General features: G+C 46.8%; 1 protein-coding gene across 5 annotated transcripts in view; it reads left to right on the top strand.

The window, feature by feature from the left end:
* The window catches only part of MYH10 (myosin heavy chain 10), a 119,464-nt gene that overhangs the window by 64,266 nt on the left and 36,510 nt on the right, over positions 1 to 18,688 (top strand). For all 5 annotated transcript variants that reach the window (XM_066264236.1, XM_066264233.1, XM_066264232.1 and 2 more), the window contains 4 exons: positions 5,305 to 5,478; positions 5,717 to 5,831; positions 18,088 to 18,281; positions 18,377 to 18,498. In XM_066264236.1, coding sequence (XP_066120333.1) covers positions 5,305 to 5,478; positions 5,717 to 5,831; positions 18,088 to 18,281; positions 18,377 to 18,498 — 605 coding nt within the window. The remainder of the gene's footprint in view (positions 1 to 5,304; positions 5,479 to 5,716; positions 5,832 to 18,087; positions 18,282 to 18,376; positions 18,499 to 18,688) is intronic.

Here is an 18,688-nt window from a genome sequence, read left to right as displayed (position 1 = left end):
GTATTACAATCCATTAGTTTCCTACCGCTTATGTTCATGGTTGCTGGAGCCAATCACAGCTGTCCTCCGGGACAACACCAAATTTTTTATTGGATAATGCGTAACGTACACAGGTCGTTGTATGGCTCTCACAGAATTACATTTTAAAATATGTGGCGTTCACGGCTCTCTCAGCCAAAAAGTTTCCCGACCCCTGCTCTAGGACAAAATACTTTATATTACTGTTTCTCTTCACTCTGACATGATACTTTTATTCTAAAAGTAAGATCAATAGGGGAGAGTAAACATTTCAACTTGAATGATTAGCTCACAAGGAAATAGATGAGGCAGAAAGGGTTTGATGGTCACATTTTTAATTGTTTTGTTGGATTTCAGTTGTTTTGTTGGGTATTGTTGGAGTAGGACAAGATCAAGACAGCAAAAATATATTAAATCCTTAGTTACAGCCTGGAGGCACCGTGGGGATGTGGGGAGTAGATAGCATGGCCCTGATCCATAGGGACCTGACCTTGAAGCCAGAGAGCAGAACAAACATGAGGTCAGTTCATTGGTCCGTGGTCCCGGATCTAAATGATGTTCTGAGCTTGGTGAATAAAGGCCACAGTTGGCTGGCGGAATCACAGTGCGTTTCACGTGTAGATGTCGCTAAAGCAGTAGGAAAGCATTCCAGAGCTACATTCCAGGAGTCCGCAGGTGAGCAATACATGGAGAGTGGGATTTTAGGAAAAGAATTCAGTCAAGGTGTTCAGAAAGTATTGGGATGGGGAGGACATGCCAGCTGGGTCTAGATACCAAGGACAGTGAGCAGAAGGAGCTCCATGCTGCTCTTCCTCCCTCCCTTTCTCCCTTTCACCTTCCCTCCTCCTTCCCTCTCTTATTCCTATACTTCTTGTACTGGCACTTCTAGGCTTTCCCCAAGAACTTGAGAATGTACGCTTTGATTTCTTGCCTGAGTAGTCCTAACTTAGAGGCTAGATGCTCAGAAAGGGGGAGAGGGAATTCAGAATGGAATGCTGACTCACCCTTCAAGTCAGTTGTCCTTTAGGATTCTGCTTAGCCATAGTAACAGAGTTTATAATAGGAGGAAATTTAACTATAATATAAATTGACCTGGGATAATGATTCTGGGTGGAGAGAGAACATTTTCCAGAAGGAAACTAAATACCTAAAAAGCTACTTGCTGGTCTTTAAAATAAATATATATATATATATGTTTTGTTTTGTTTTTTAATTGACTTTAGAAAGAGAGAGAGAGAAAAGTGTGGGAGGAACGGGAAGCATCAACCTGTAGTAGTTGCTCCTCATGTGTACCTTAACCAGGTAAGCCCAGGGTTTTGAACCAGTGACCTCAGCATTCCAGGTTGAGGCTCTACCCACTGTGCAACCACAGGTCCGGTGCTACTTGCCAGGCTTAACCTCCTCTGTCACAAACCTAGGCCCTGCCCGGTTTGGGGAGGGTAGGCCTCTAAGCTCAGACCGCTGCTTACCAAACCCTTAATGGTGCCTCTGGCCATGGACAGAAAATAGTCTCTCGTGTTTTTAGCTCTTTTAGAATCCCCCAGTTACAGGAAGTGTTAACAGTGAGCTTGACATTGAAGGATGAAGCAGGGAAAATAAAAGAAACAGTGGATATTCATAATTATGCTGTCACTGAGTCATTTAGAACAGATTAAATTATATTCAGGATTCTATTTCAGAAGTTAGAAATATTTTCATTCAAGGAAATTAAAAATGTAAAAATTATGGTAGAAAGGTGGCTGTTCCACTTATCTTCATATTCACAGGGTACTTCATTCCCCAGCTTGTCAGATGAGTGCGGCACGTTGAGTTACCAGCCACTCTTAGCCTTTGTTTTTCTAGCGTTTCCTAACCAAAGTCCCGTTGCCCTTGATAATAGTATTCCAGCTGTTCTGAGCCCCGCAGTCTGGGGAATGGAGCCACAGCTAAGTGGCCGTGGAGGACGGGGCTCGTTGCTGGGGCTCAGTGCACAAGGCTGCTCAGCTTCTGCCTGCTGGCACGTGGTCTTGCCACCTTCCTCTGACCATATTATCACATTATTTCATTTGTATTTAACTGTAACCTCCAGTTGCTTTTTAAGCACTATTTGTATAGAGCCTTCTCTTCCCCGGTAAATATAAAGGCCTTGTGAATTGAAGAAAACTGATCCTGGATATTTATTCAAAACACTCAATAGGCCCTAAAATTGGTATGCTCGATCTTATATCACAAATCGCCATATTTGCAGCATGGTGGTGAACCATGAGCCAGAAGCACTAATTCTGCATTCTCGTCGCCCCAGAAGACACTTGACCCCTCAGCAGGTGCTCCCTGCTCTGCTTCCCGCCACCCAGTCCCTGGCTGTCCTCGGCCACTTCATGTCCCTAGGTCGTTTTCCAGGGAGGGGGTTGAGTGAAATAGAACGGTCTCCCATGTGCTTGTTGAAACAGATCTATAAAGTAACTGATGAATTATTTCATCACCTTCCATATATATTCTACTTAGTAATAGTTTAAAATATTTCCCTACATGTGAAACAGTACATTTTATTTCATTGTTACTTAACCAGAAACTTAAATTGATTAGGATATAAAATGTCGGAAGCATTCTACCTAGTGGAGGTTTTTCAGTAACACTGGGGAACAATTTTTTTTCATTTTCTGTTGCATGAGGTTTTAGAACTGTTTCTATATATTTCTGCATCGCTGATTCCAAATCTGAAATCTGTTTTTTTGGTGCATGCTCTAGTTCTTATGCAATTTTAATTTCTTTTTGTTACAGTTAATGGCATACATTGGTTTTAAATTGGAGTTAAAGGGCAACGACTCTTGGATTGAACATAACCACAAGGCAATTAATGTTTTACAAACATCACTTTTACATAATTGTAGTTGTTTTAAAATGTAAAAAATTATTATCTGATAAAAACACCCTCTTATTTTGTTTTAAGATTGAATCATGGCTTCTTCGAGTAGGCGTAAATGTAAGAATAGTCCTGACACCTTCTGTTATATATGTGGCTGTTGCACACTTTAACGTCAAAGGCGCAATATTTTATCATTTGTGATACGAGCATATATTGCCTATTTTCAAGTTCCCCTTGGCGATCAAGACAAGAATTGGGCTCCTCATATTGTGTGTTGTAATTGTGAGGAAATGCTTTGTGACTAGACAGAAGGAAAATGCAAAGGAATGCCTTTTGGGATTCCCATGGTTTGGTGTGAACCTAAGGACCACAGCAGTGACTGTTATTTCTGTCTGATCCATACAAAGGGCATCGGCAAGAGAAAACGGCATATGATCGCATATCCTAATATTCCTCCAGCAATACGACCTATCCCACACTCTGAGACACTCCTGATTCCAGTTTTCAATGGTTTTATTTCTCCTAAGGACCAAGAAAGTGAACATGGTGATCAAGTATATTTTGATAAGATGCATGAGGAAATGGTTGTGGAATCTGAAGGGTCTTCTTCTGATGCCAAGCAGTCATTAACCCCTCAGCAGTTTAGCCAACCCGAATTGAATGACTTAGTAAGAGATTTGGGCCTATCAAAGAAAGCAGCTGAGTTATTAGCCTCCAGGCTTCAAGAAAAGAATGTACTTTACCAGTCAACTAAAGTATCCCATTTCAGGAAGTGTGAACAAATTTTTGTGGAATTTTTTTCTGAAGAAAAACACTTTGTTTACTGTCATGATATCAGTAGTCTTCTCAGCCAGCTAGGTGTTACCACTTACAGTCCAACAGAATGGCAGCTATTTCTTGACAGCTCTAAACGGAGTCTGAAATGTGTTCTCCTACACAACGGTAATGTTTATGCAGCGGTTCCAATTGGTTATTCAACTCATCTGTGAGAAGATTATAATGACATAAAAATTGTCCTCGACTTTCTGAAGTATGAGGAGCATAACTGGATCATTTGTATGGATCTTAAAATGGTAAATTTCCTGCTAGGACAACAAAGAGGTTTCACAAAGTATCCTTGCTTTCTGTGTTGGTGGGACAGCCGAGCTAGGGAGAAACATTGGACACAGAAGGAGTGGCCAAAACGTGAAGCTCTGGAAGTAGGGATGCAAAATACTGTGAATGAACCTGCAGTTAATCAAGACAGGATCATTTTTCCCCCACTTCACATCAAACTTGGCTTAATGAAGCAGTCTGTTCAGGCTTTGAATAGAGAAAGTGACTGCTTTCAACATATTTCTGCTTTTCCTGCTTTGTCTTTTGAGAAGATAAAAGCAGGTGTATTCGATGGACCTCAAATTCGAACCCTCAAACATGACGAAGCATTTGCCAGGAAGATAAATAAGGAGAAAGCAGCATGGCAGTCTTTTGTGGCAGTTACAGAGAACTTTCTTGGCAACAAAAAAGCAGAAAACTATGAACTTCTGGTTCAAAAGATGCTGCTGGCTTTTCGTGACACTGGATGTAACATGAGCGTTAAGATTCACTTTCTGAATGGTCACCTTGATAAGTTTCCCAAAAATCTTGGAACTGTTAGTAATGAGGAGACTACTGCTGGAGCATCAAACGAGATTGTCCTCAACAAGTACACAAACGCAAGAGCTACAAACGCAAATTTTTTGCCTGAATAGAATTTAAATAAGTTTTGCACAAATTTTATGATTAAAATAAGTGTTTTAATATGTTCTGTTTCGAAATTATAGACAAATTCTGATGCAATCATATCTTTTAGTGTATTAGTGTATTTACTGCATTATATAAATTATTATATTTTCACAAAGATGATGCCCAAGAAGACATTCTACTTCATTATGTTAAACTAAATGTTGAAAATTTTACAATAAGATGAAAACCTAAAATCTTGAATTGCAAAAAAACTGTAGCTTACAGAGAAAAACTGTCAGATTTGAGATTAGCACACTCGAATTAGGTAAGAACAAGTGTTTTTTGTGGATGCAACCAAAATTTTGTTCCCCAGTGTAATTTATCCATCTAATCACTGAATATAAATACTTGGTTTCATCTCTCTACCACCTAGTTCCTTTGCGGTGTCTTGTTTGCTGCATATTTGGGACCATCTACTTAGAATTAGCTTACCTACAATTTACATACGTGTGTTTCTGAGATAAGTTACTCGTCTATTATCTCAACAGTTCTTACTTAGCAGGTGGACACCTCAGAGTTTGGATGATAAGTGTGATCTGGACGTTAGCCTCTGTCTTAGCGTTTTGTTTCCCGTAGCTCTTCACAAAACTCTGTGCTGGGAAGTTAAACTGCCAGACCCAATGGGTGTTTAAAGTGACTTGCACAGCTTGTCGGTTCTTGTTGCCTCTCGTTGCCAGGCGAACCCTCCCGGTGTCCTGGCCCTTCTGGATGAGGAGTGCTGGTTCCCTAAAGCCACAGATAAAACCTTCGTTGAGAAACTAGTTCAAGAGCAAGGCTCCCACTCCAAGTTCCAGAAACCTCGGCAGCTGAAAGACAAAGCTGATTTTTGCATTATACATTATGCGGGGAAGGTAAGAGTTGAATAATTTCATTAAAAGTGTACTGTGACATTTGATGAAGTTTGTAAGAAATGCGCCGATGAACACTTGTCACTCCTTAAGTATAGTGTACGTTACAAATGCCATGCCATTGAGACAACGCACTGTTTCGACTGCTCTGTGAACATTTGTGGGTCAGGTGTTGAGTGTTCCTGGTGTCCCTGTTTGTTCCTTTTTTCCATGTCGCCACGTGTGGCCCGGGTGTGGTCAGGTGGACTACAAGGCGGACGAGTGGCTGATGAAGAACATGGACCCTCTGAACGACAACGTGGCCACGCTCCTGCACCAGTCATCAGACAGATTCGTTGCAGAGCTTTGGAAGGATGGTAAGAATGTGCTTACGTTTGTAATTAATATTGGCCAGAATTATTTACAATGAAGGATTATATATTGGTTCTCTTACATAGATACATGCGTATATATAGTTGTTTTACTTTAAAACTGTCCCTAGAGCAGGGCTGCCGTTATATCGGAATCTACCCACTCTAAGAATAGTTGGGTACGAAGACATCTGCTTTCAGATGCTGTGGGGAGTGTGGGAACGTTCTCGGCTCAGAGCCATAGAGAACTACAGGTGTGCCCCTGGCCACCCTGGTCCCAGTTGGGTTCCAGTCCAAGGATGTTGAGACATAAGACCTGAGAAGGCCTGTGCGTTTTCTCTGTCACGTGCCGGCCAGCTGAGCCATGTCTGTAACAACGGCAGCCTTCCACGTGCACACACAAAGTACAGGTGACCACACTTAGATACACTGCATGTCGATCAGTTTTTATTCTCATCAGTTCTCAGAAGTCTTCTGTTTACATGAACCTCAGTGGGTTAGGATTACCCACGAACATGGCGATGTTTTATCAGCAACTAGAAAGTCTTACTAGTGCCCAGAAAAACGGCCTCTCTGAGTCTGAGACGCACGCTCAGTGGGAAGCAGAAGCATTCAGGGCTCAGCTGCCCCTACTGCGTTTCATCCTGATCGCGTCCCGCCTCTGCGCTTGGCCTCAGCCCGAGGCCAGGCCTGGTCAGTAACCTAGCTCACTTCTACTTTGTCTGTAACACATCAAAAGCTTATAATCTAGCTGTCTTCTCAGGTAGGAAAAAAATACAGAAAAGAAGGGTTTAGGCATTTGGAGCAAAAAGGAGCTAGAAAGCGAAGAATGAACGCAGAGAAACGAGTAGGGGAAGGTAGCCCTATCAGATGACCCAGTCAGGAATGATGTACATCAGCTGGCGGAAGTGTCAGGGAGCTGCACAGCGGGTGCACTGCACAGGCGGGCCCGTGTCCTGAGGAGCAACTGTGCCCGGGCTGTGTAAAGAGGTTTGGGAGCCAGGCATCCAGCAAGTGAAACGGAAGTCTGCCATCTTTGTGCCTTTGGAGGAAAGTCTTCAGCCGATGCTGAGTGTTCACTGTCACTTGCAGTGACCCAGTCGGTCCGGGGCTGCTGGCTGAGGACTGAGGAGAGAGGCTGTACCCTAACGGGGCATTTGCAGTGTCTTCATTGCTGAGGGACTCCTAGCACTGTTGTAGAAATGTTCAGATGGAGCACGAGAAACTGGAACCAGAGCAGAAAACCACTGGCGCTCCAGTTGCCATGAAGCCTCTGCAGGGGCTGGAACCCCCGGCACTGGGGCGTCAGAAGCGCACGTGGGAACTGTCACAGACGAGAAGGGGAGCCATGCTGCCGTCATGAGACTTGCATTGCAGTAGGAGTCAGTTCCGCTGGGACTGTGTGGGCACGGAGTGAGTTAGGGCACCCCCGGTGCCCGCCCCCGGCCCCCGCTAGGCTCTCAGTGCACAGGACAGGGACTGAGACGTGTGGACCGAGGTTCGAGCCCCGAAGCTGTCTGGTGGATGCTGTGCGAATGGTACGGAATGGGCTGGTGGCCATGTACAGCAGGGAGGGACTGCCTCTCTCTCAAGGTGCCAAGGTCAAAGGGCATGAAGGAGGAGGTCGTTTTCCTTGTCCTTGCAGGACAGTGATGTGTTAAATAAATAAGGAAAACTGACATTTACTGATATTTAGTAAGTGCTAGGCAGTTTCCAGCACTAATTTGTGAGCATCCATCTCCTGGCCATGCCTGAAACGTTGATGAGGAGGAGGCTAGCGTGAGCTAGCTCATCCCGGGATGAGGAGCATTTTAGAAGTGGGGCTGGCGTGGGAGAAGGAGGGGTTGAGCAGATGGAGTGAGGGATCACAGTGTGGAAGGGGGAAGTCACAGCTCAGGATAAGTGTTCCCTTTGGGCCAATAAAAGAAAGCGGGCCCTGAGCTTACATACTGGTTCTGAGGTTGTGAACCACTTCGACTCATAATTCTTTAATTTCTTAACCAAAAATGACATTGTGGGACATGCCCATTGAGTACCTGACCCGTTCCTGTACCAATACATGTGTGACCACGTGCGCCGTGGTTGTACTGTGAGCTCTACTTGGGGTAGAGGAGGGCATGGCCCTGCCCTCCGAGAGCCTGTCATCCATTTGACAGCCCAGGGCGTGCACAGCGCAGTCACGGGCAGGGGGCTTCCGCCTTCCGCCTTCCGCTCTCCTCCTCGCTCTTCGTGTCTTGCTTCCCCAGCTGTGGGAGAGCCTTTGCTGCAGTGGGTCAGAAGGTTCTAGAATAGAAGGTTTGGCCGGCGAGGGTGGAGGTAGGGGCAGGGAGCATGCTGCAGATGTGCCGTGCAGGCAGGACTGCGTCTGGAGAAGACCCCCTGCCCTTCTGTGCTCGCCGCAGCTGCGGAGAGGCACACGTCTGATTACAGAAACACTGAGAGGACGCTTTTGCAGCCTTGCTGAGCTTTGGTCCTGGCCCGAGCTCTGTCCTTCCGTGTTTAGTCCCAGCTTGGACCCCACAGACGGCACAGCCCTGTTGTCACCCTCGCCTTTCTACAGATGGGCGATGGGGACCATGTTTGGCCACTTTTGTCCAAGTAGGCTGATAGAAATCTTAACTTACCCCAAGTTTGATTTGTCCGCTCTCCTGATAATGCTACTGATGGAAGTCCTGTTGCTCACCAGCTTAGGTGGACAGTTGTTTGGTATAATCAGTGATGGGATCTCAGAGGTCGTTCAGTCTCGGGGAGGCAGGCGGAGCAGCCGAGGGGTTTGTCCAGTTTTGAGGACTGGGTTTCAGACACACAGTCGGGTGGGCACAGGGAGTAAGGAGGGTGCTGAGGCAGGGAGCTCGTCACTGCGCACCCTGCACGTGGACAGCTCTTGGGGTAAAGGGTAGCTTTTTCTCCAGGAAAAGAAAACAGCCCTGGAAAAACATGTTGTTATTTTTCTATTTTTATAACCACATAAATGCAGAACCAGAAAACAATGAGTGGACCGTGAAAATGAATATATAATGAATGAGCTTGTTTGCCTATGAAGGTGCAGAACCTCAAATATAAAACATTGTGAGTTGAAATGGACTTTGTGTTAGGGCTTCATAGGGTTCTCTCAAGGCCGAACCAGGAGAAATAAGATTTTTGGTGGCAGCCCTGCCCTAGAGATTCATAGTGCCTTACTTTTTGCTAAAATATGTTTGGGATCTCGCTACCAGCTGCACAGGACTTATTGCCACTTCTTGTGGCTTATATACAGAAAAACCTAAAGATTGCATTTTCATGTTAACATGCCTCAGGATGTTTTCAGGAGTGATGTGTGATCAAATATCGTCTTACTCATGATTTGAAGTTATTTTAACATTTTGCTATAACAGAACTTGAATTTTGTTTTCCTTAATGCTAGTTCCCTGTTAATTTGTATTTGAAGTATATTTTATTTCCAAAATCTGTACTGGAAGTAAAATTACATAGCAAAGTAAATTTCTGACAGTCAGAGCTGCTAACATATACATTAGCAGAGTGCCGTGACCTACTGCAACCTTGTCCTAACTTGCTAATTGCAAGGTAATTTTATGAAGGACAACTCAGTACCTTATTACTCTTAAAAAGTTCATCCTGCATTTACGTGGGGTAATCCTTTAACGTTGTGATGGAATGCACACATCTGGAATTGGTAATATGCATTCTTTATTCAGATTATTTCATTTTATAAAGAACTTAGTTCACATACACAAATTCTCTAAATAGTAATGTTTGCATGTGATCTTCCCTGGACTAGCTCCTTTCGTAGCCCAATTTCAAAGTTGACTGTGATGTTGAATGTCTCTCACACTAACCCGAGTGTTTGTATATTTGCTCTTCTGTCCTGTTTCCACTGTTTCTCTGCTTTAGAGATTCAGAATATTCAGAGAGCTTCTTTCTATGACAGTGTTTCTGGTCTTCATGAGCCACCAGGTGAATGTATAAAGCCTGTAGGTCTTCCGACCCAGAGGGGTTTTCAGCCCTCAGGAAGAACTCGGGGGGCTGGCAGGAGGGCTGGGGGGCCGGGCAGAGCGGGTGGGGCTGGTCTCTGGGTTTCTGTTTGTTTTGCTCATAGACCTGCATGACCTTTCATTTCACGCTCAGTCTTATTCAAGGCAACTGTTTGAGTGCATACATGATGTGATTGCTACCGCCTACACATTGCTTCTTTCTCTACGCACAGCACTCACAGCACTGCATAGTAAAAGGTACGTCGCTACCTTTTCCAGTAGTGCCGTTTAGATACAGTCCTTGAAGGGGGTTATTAGGGATCGATCTACTAAGTAATGTCTTCTTTATCTTTGAATTAACTTTTAAATTGTCAACTCTAAGAAATCCCAAAGAGGAGTTTTTTACTTTGAGTCATGAACATTTTGTGAACAAATAGTACATATTTACCTCACACGTGTTCTTCTCATCGTTATACCTTTTGTTTGGAATTCATGGCCATATCTAGCTACTTGACTTTTTCTTTTGAACTGGAGATAATTAAACTGTTGACAAGGCTTCATATTTGCAAGAGAGACTAAGATAGAATGGATTGCTGTTAGCATTTATACATTGAACGTGAAATTGTGCTCCAAACATGTGAGCCATAGATAGCTCTGTTTTAAAATATAGCCTAACCATGACCAGAGGTCCCCCAGAAACCCAATATAAAATGAATATCACCTAGCCTTCCAGTTAATTAGTTAAGTTATATAGTGAAAATCAAAAATATAGTCAAATCCATCTTATGAAATTTCCTTTATAATTTTTGGAACATGATAATACTGAGGTCTGTATACATCTCAAAAAAATTTTCTTTTTAAATATGTCGAAGTAATGTGCCCACTTTCATTTAAGTCAAGTACCTCCCATTAATTCTAGTTCACAGACTGTGCACAAAGTCGATTGTAAGCGTTGGGGTGGGGCAGAGAGATTGCTCGATAAGCTGGGACGGACGTGTAGCAGAAGAACTCCGCAGGGAGAAATCTTCCCGTGGGCATCTGTGGCCTGGGGGGGGGGGCGGGGGGAGTCTGACCGGAAGAGAGAATTAGAGTGCTCTCTTTAAGTTAATTCCTTTTAACACTTGGATTTCTGATTTTTAAGAGAATTCCAGGTTGTGAGCTCTTTGAGAGCTGGGGCAGCACCCGTTTTTGCTCCCCCTCATTTCCTCAGCAGCTGGCACAAAGTGGGCACGCCACGAAGAAGTTGTCGAGTGAGGGGATTGGCATGTGGGTGGGTATTTCACGTCCACTTTTGACACGCAGCTTTGCCTGCCATGCCCCCTGGGGCCTTCCCCTCCTACAGCGTAGGTGCTTTCTTGTGGGACCATGATCTTCGGGGAGTGTGGCCCAGGTGTTTCTGTGCCAACAGGATCAAGGACAGAGCTACTCTGAGACGGCAGGATTTCGGCAGGGAAGAAGCTCATTCACCTCGCCATATTCTCCCTGGACTAAACGTGCTTGGTTCTGTCGGCGAGGTGTCCTTTGGTTGAATTACTCAGCTGAACTCTTAAGTATCGGGGGTCTCCATTTCTCCCTCTGCTTAGGAGGCCTTCCATCCGTCATGGCTAAATGTGGTCTTCGAGATTGTATATAGGGTTTCCACAGCAAAATGTTTTTCTCCTGGAGATGTGTTTACCGACTTAAACGCCTTTAGTGTTTTCAGTGATTCCTCAGAAGACTGGTTGCAGGAGTCCCCAGGTGTCCACCTCGGCGTTGCCTTGGCCCTGTTAACATGAGCACCCCTCTAAAGGGGAACACAGAGCTGGTACGGACCCTGCGCTTCTAAGTACATTCATAATGGTAGGAAAATGGCATTATGAAGATGGGGAAGGCCTTTAAGGATAAAAACGAGACTAGGATCAAGAGAGATTTCCGAAAGCATCGAAGGACTAGTGCCAAAGAGAAAGAATTAAAATTCCTAGCGGAAGATAAGGAGGGCATGCAGGTTTGTGTTACACACCGAAGGGGACTCCTTTCTTCCAAATATAAAACATTTTGAAAATCAGGACTTCAGAGATAGCTAATGATGGAAGATGCCAGCACAGTGAACCAGCAGAGAGAGATTGTGACTTCAAAGTTATAGGCAGGGTTTTTAGATTCACAGGGTCTGTGACAGGGCTGTCTAGCTTTAGTTCTGACCCAGACCGTGTCGGAGAAACAGGTAGGTACAGTCTGCCCCAACGCTAATGTATGCCTGCAGTCTCCTTCACGGAGTAGTGCCTCCTGAGGTTTTCTGCACCTCCACGAGTGCTGGATGGCTCCTGGCATCCGAAATGGTACCACCAGAGAAAGCATGAGAAGTACATGAAGCAAAATTTATTGACAGCAAAGTCCTGCACCCCAGTACTTGAAATAGGGTAGCAGCAATTAACTGGAGCCTGAGAATTACCACAAGAGGCTGGTTACTGCTCTAGCGGGGCTTCCCCAGTTGTCACGGCTCTTTTGGACCTTCCTTTATCTTCTAATATCCACTGAATCCTTTTTTTATTTTTTTGGTGTTTTTCTGAAGTGAGAAGCGGGGAGGCAGAGAGACGGACTCCCGCATGCACCTGAGCAGGATCCACCCGGCACGCCCACCAGGGGGCGATGCTCTGCCCATCTGGGGCGTTGCTCTGTTGCAACCGGAGCCATTCTAGTGCCTGAGACAGAGGTCATAGAGCCATCTTCAGCGCCCGGGCCAACTTTGCTCCAATGGAGCCTTGGCTGCAGGAGGGGAAGAGAGAGACAGAGAGGAAGGAGAGGGGGAGGGGTGGAGAAGCAGACAGGTGCTTCTTCTGTGTGCCCTGGCTGGGAATTGAACCCAGGATTTCCACACACCTGGCCAATGCTCTACCACTGAGCTAACCGTCCAGGGCCTCCCCTGAATTCTTGCCTACCTCCTTGTTATAATTTAGGGGAAAGCCTTTACCTTACCCATGCTTCAAACTAAAAAATGACAATGTTCTGACTTCTAAGACTTTGAACCAGTCTTTTTGTCCTGGTGAGTCATTAAAGGAAGTTGTTGGATTCAAGCAGCATGACTGATAAAGTGGTATCATTTCCTCTCTTTGTAGATTATGATGTCAATTGGTCCTGAGCCTCAGTCGTTAGTGCTGCTCTGGGACCTGTGGTTTGGGTCTGATAGTGCACGTGCTAGGTTCACTTGTCATTATTTTCAGAGGATGAAGGTTTTTGTTGTTGCAATGTAGTCTGTTTCTTCATATTTTATTTGGACTCTTAATAGGCATTGGAAGCTCCAGGAGAAGCAGCTTTTGGGTACTGGACTGGAGTTCCTGAGCTCAGACAGGGACAGGGACACTTAGTTCTCGGGGTTCCTGTCCACCCCGCACGTGGGCAGTGCTCAGGCCATGGCGTCCGGCGTTGCACGTGCCGCGGCCTCTGCAGCCGCTGCCGGTGCCCCCTGCTGCTGCTGCAGTTGGCGCTGTGGAAACAGCACATTAATGAATGTTTCTCTCTGTGGCTGCCATTTAGTGCAAGTCCACTTCTATTCAGAGAGCCCTGAGGCCAGGCTGGTCAGCAGTCACGCTGCGCTGTCCTGTGCCAGTGTGACCTATGTGCTGGGGACCTGCCAATGGGAGACGACAACAGCGGAGCGAGGCAGAAACTGGGGGACGCACGGGGCTCCCTGCCTGCCCAGAGCCTGGGCTTCTGCGGGTGGGAAAGTGAAGGTGAGGGCAGTGAAGGAGACATTCAGGCTCAGCCTGCGCCAGTGCCCGGAGAAGGACTGTTGCCGTCAGCCTCTGGACCTCCTACATAGTTTTTCTAAAAATGTCCAAATACCGTAGAACAGTTAATAGTTATATAAACACTATAAATGTGTTATTACTGTGTAATAGGGATATTGTGGAGATAGACTATTTGATGTTAAGATTGTTTCTGAGAATCATAGCAGTTAAGTGTTTGTTTATGAATGTTTTTAACAGTAACATTTTAGTGTGCATTAGAGTAGCTGCATTGTCTTGATTCCCTGAGACGAGTATTGAGAACACGCCCGTGCCTCACGCAGGGCCAGGCCTAGAAGTGGAGCTCTTCCTCACCATCTGACCATTGAAATGAACACTAAATAAGTATCTCCCCCGTTTTTTGGCTTTTAGCTATGTTAACCACAGTGAGTTTGAGAAGAGCTGGCTTAAATACATCAAGTTAAACCTAGTAGCACTGGTGTCTGGGCCGTGCGTAGTTTGAAGAACATGAAAATCTCCTGTGCCTCTCGTCCCCTGAGGCTGTCCCCTTAGCACTCTGGCTCTAGACAGTATCGTCCCTTATTTTAAAAAAACTTATTGACAACAGTTTTATAGGATAGATGATTGCAAATTGCTTTTTTCTTCTCTTAAACTATAAATATGTCCTTACACATTGCAGGTCTGTGGAGCTCATCTAATTTTTTCCTGTCCAAACAAGTTTTTATAGATTAATAAATTGTTTGTGTAAAATACTTTGAAATCCTGTCAGGCTACGGGGCGACCAGATAATGAAGTACAGTGCCCACCGGCAGCCCGAACCAGGCCCTCTGGACACGGACACGGACACGTTAGGTGGGAGAGTTTGTAGCAGGAGGATCAGCAGAGCGATTGTTTGCTCAGAAACCGTGGGCTGTAGAAGACACTTGGAGGGCTTAGTAGCAGCTTGAGGTCTTAGAAGCATGATGCTCATTTCGAGGAGCTGCTGGAGCTCCATCTTAGCCTTCTCTGCCTCCTGCTGTAACCTCTTTTGGCAAAAAAAAATGTTTTTTGTAAAATAGAGGTTGGTTTGTCTAGGTCTTGATGTTTTAGTGAAATCATATATTCTTAGTGTGGGCCGAACCATTTAATGCAGTTCCCAAAGTGTCCCTCTTTTACCCACAAGATAGTTTTGCTCGTTGGCAGCAGCTAACCCTGAGTTTAAATTTTTGAATTAAAAAAATTTCAGGCCCTGGCCGGTTGGCTCAGTGGTAGAGCGTCGGCCTGGCGTGCAGAAGTCCCGGGTTCGATTCCCGGCCAGGGCACACAGGAGAAGCGCCCATCTGCTTCTCCACCCCTCCCCCTCTCCTTCCTCTCTGTCTTTCTCTTTCCTTCCCACAGTGAGGCTCCATTGGAGCAAAGATGGCCCGGGCGCTGGGGATGGCTCCTTGGCCTCTGCCGCAGGCGCTAGAGTGGCTCTGGTCGCAACAGAGCGACGCCCCGGAGGGACAGAGCATTGCCCCCTGGTGGGCAGAGCGTCGCCCCCTGGTGGGTGTACTGGGTGGATCCCGGTCGGGTGCATGCAGGAGTCTGTCTGACTGTCTCTCCCCGTTTCCAGCTTCAGAAAAATACAAAAAAAAAAAAATTTTTTTTTAAAGCATGTCAAATGCTTAGCTTTGGACTGCGTTTATTAAAAGTAAATTTGAAAATCAGGTTCATTATGATGATTTTTTTTTTTTGCATTTTTCCGAAGCTGGAAACGGGGAGGCAGTCAGACAGACTCCCGCATGCACCCAACTGGGATCCACCCAGCATGCCCAGATGCTCTGCCCCTCTGAGGCGTCGCTCTGCTGCGACCAGAGCCATTCTAGCGCCTGAGGCAGAGGCCATGGAGCCATCCTCAGCACCTGGGCCAACTTTGCTCCAATGGAGCCTCAGCTGCGGGAGGGGAAGAGAGAGACAGAGAGGAAGGAGAGGGGGAGGGGTGGAGAAGCAGATGGGCGCTTCTCCTGTGTGCCCTGGCCGGGAATCGAACCTGGGACTCCCACACGCCAGGCCGATGCTCTACCACTGAGCCAACCGGCCAGGGCTATGATGATATTTTTGTTACTATTTTTTGTTATTGTTGTGAAAGCAGTTCCTGCTGGGGACCGCATTGTGTGACCACTGTCACCTGTGTGCACAGCAGTTTATAGAACTGCAGCAGGGCACGGACCTTTCCCTCTCTCTCCGTCTCCTCCAGAGCCTCACTAGCTCCAGCTGCTGTCGTCTCTCAGAAGCGGGGCTGCCACAGTGGTCACCTGCCTGGCCTCCCCGACCGCTTCCCCGGCCCGTTCCGTGTGCAGGAGCCAGAGTGCATGTCCCTCATAGTGCTTCGCTGCCCCCGGTCTTCCTGCCCCTGGTCCTTCTCACATGTTGTTCTCACCATCCGGAATATTCTCTCTGCTGGCTCATTTTTTCCTGTTGGGCATTAAGTGTAGTTTCTCCAGAGAGGTCTCTAACTACCCATCCCTCTCTGAGCATCCTGTTCCCCTCCATGTATTCCTCACTTTGTAATTTTCAGTGTATTTTATTTACCCACTAACGTCTATGTATCAATATCGGACATGTTGGTGCGAGGGGTACAGTGATGAGTAAAAGCGGACATAGTAGGCCCTTAACAAGAACCCGTGGAAGGCAGAGGTACCTCTGTGACGTCTGAGTGGAGAGGAGGATATAGGTGTTGGTGACAGGTGCTGGGGAGTCACGTATAGCTAATGAAAGTCACAAATGCGGTCACGCAGGATGAGGCTGTGCCTGCGAAGAGCAGGTCAGACAGCGTGTGCCTGTACTTGCACCTTGCCTTCTTCTAGAAAGGATTTCAGCCGAGTTGGGTGTGGACCCCTGGGAGTGCTGTCATGTGCAGGAAAAGCAGGAGAGAAGCCATCACGGAGACTGGAGTCACTAGGGAGGTGGATGGAGGTCAAGGGAAGATGGAGATCGTAAAGGAAGCCAGGAGTGGAGAGGTGTTAGAACGCGCGGCTTTGCTGGTCAGCAGGTAGATATGCCGAGGCCAAGTGAAATAAACGCTGAAAGCCTGCTGTTAGCAATGGACCCGCCCTCCCTGAGTAGCAGCCGCTAGGGAGGGCGGGCTAGAAGCCAGTTAGCGGTAGTGGGGAGTTAGTGGCGAGGACGAGGAGGAGCCCACATGTGACCTGCTTGAGGAAGAAGCCGGGCTCTGAGGAGTCAGAAAGAAGGAGGCAGGCTCAGGTCAGAGGACGCGCATGGTTTCGTGGCATCTGTGTGGTCGGGTTTGGTGCTGTTTTTGCCAGAGCAAGTGAAGAGGGACAGGTTGAAGGCACAGGAAGGACAGGCTATCTCTGAGGGGTGGCAGACGGCTCCAGAGCACAGGCCGGAGGACGAGCTCTGACCTACACCCCGAGTCCGGTGGCTTCGCACAGGAGAAGTGGCGTGATAGTGTGGTGCACGGGCCTGGAAACCGATTCGGTGTTCTCCCCGTCTCGTCTCGCAACTTCCATTTAAGGCCTGCATAAGCTGAAGTGACCTTACCTCTGGGTCATGGTTTTCTCGTCTCAAAACCTCATGGGAAATCAAGACTTGAGTGAGGTGTTGATCGTAGAGCTCGTCACAGAGTACCAGGTGCCCGGGTACTTTCAGTTCTGGGGGACAGATGGAAAAAACAGCGGTGGCTGTTTAGATTGAAAAGGGTGTTGATAGGGTAGTTCAGTCATATTTTGATTAAAAGATTTCCATAGTGTGTTTTATTCATTTAACAATTTTTTTAAAACAAGAGCATATCGTGCACCGCGCTCTGCTCGTGGCCGGTGCACGGTGAGGACCTCTGTTTATGTCCTGTCCGCAGCAGCGTGGGGTCTGCATGATGCGCTGTCGGCTGCTCTCATCATAGCGCCGCATCTGAGAAGTTCGCGCACCCTTGAACTTAGCTTAGGTACTGATGCTTTTTAGGAGGCTCCTTCCTATTTTGTGTTCTTGCCCTTCACTAAGCATTATTCATGCTTTAAGGAGAGAGCTGAAGTTGACTCATTCCTAAAAAGCAGAACTGCTGTAATCTAGCCTTCCTGCAACTTGAATGACTTTTTTTTTACTGAAATTCTACTGACTAGTAAGAGGTGACTGATCCCTGATCCCTGAGCTGTATTTAGTAAGTGGATTTGCTCTGTGCACATTTTTATGTATATCTGTATACGCCATTTCCTACTTTGAGGCCTGTCACAGTGTCAGTTCGTGAATCAGTAACGCCAGCCAGTGACCTCTCATTTACCGAAGAGTTGTGTATGTGACACGCAGAGCGTCACTGGAGGGAGACAGGGGCTCCTGAAAGGGGCGCAGCGGCAGGCGTCTACTGGTCTATGCGGTGCGCGGCTGCCCGGGCGCTGTGGCGTCCTGCCCTGGACGCGTGTGGCTGTCGGTCCCACGGCTTGCACGGTGTCTCAGTACGCTGACCGCCCTACCCACACGGCACCCTGTCATTTGTTCCACAAGCTTGTGCTGCTGCACCCTCGCTGTGTCTTTGCTTGTGCTGCTCAAGAGTTAGGTTTGATGTCTTGTCCTTGTCCTTTTCATTTTAACCAGTGGACCGCATCGTGGGTCTGGATCAAGTTACTGGTATGACTGAGACAGCTTTCGGCTCTGCGTATAAAACCAAAAAGGGCATGTTTCGTACCGTGGGACAGCTCTACAAGGAGTCCCTCACCAAGCTGATGGCCACACTCCGCAACACCAACCCGAACTTCGTTCGCTGCATCATCCCGAACCATGAGAAGCGGGTGTGTGTTGAGCGACGTGTGCTGGTACTTGGAAGCGAACGGCTCTAAGTCAGGTTATCACGATCACAGTGTAAAACCCTCCTTTGCTTGATCAGGCTGGGAAACTGGACCCACACCTCGTGCTGGACCAGCTCCGCTGCAACGGGGTCCTGGAGGGGATCCGGATCTGTCGCCAGGGCTTCCCCAACCGCATCGTCTTCCAGGAGTTCAGACAGAGGTACTGCTGACGTGACCTTTCTTCGTAGGTATCCGAGCTTATCTCATATGCATCAAATCGGTGAGAGGAGGACATTATTTTCCTGTTCCCCGGGTAGGTTCAGTTTTCTGTTCATACAGGGAAGAATCTGTCGTTCAGTGGTGTAGGACTATATAAGTAATGCAGGTTCCTTTTAGGAATATTTGAAAAT

The sequence above is a fragment of the Saccopteryx bilineata genome, chromosome 2 (genome assembly GCF_036850765.1).
Source record: "Saccopteryx bilineata isolate mSacBil1 chromosome 2, mSacBil1_pri_phased_curated, whole genome shotgun sequence".
Taxonomy (NCBI): Eukaryota; Metazoa; Chordata; class Mammalia; order Chiroptera; family Emballonuridae; genus Saccopteryx; species Saccopteryx bilineata.
The sequence above is the reverse complement of the archived record's forward strand: the minus strand, read 5'-3'. Positions and strand labels throughout refer to the sequence as shown.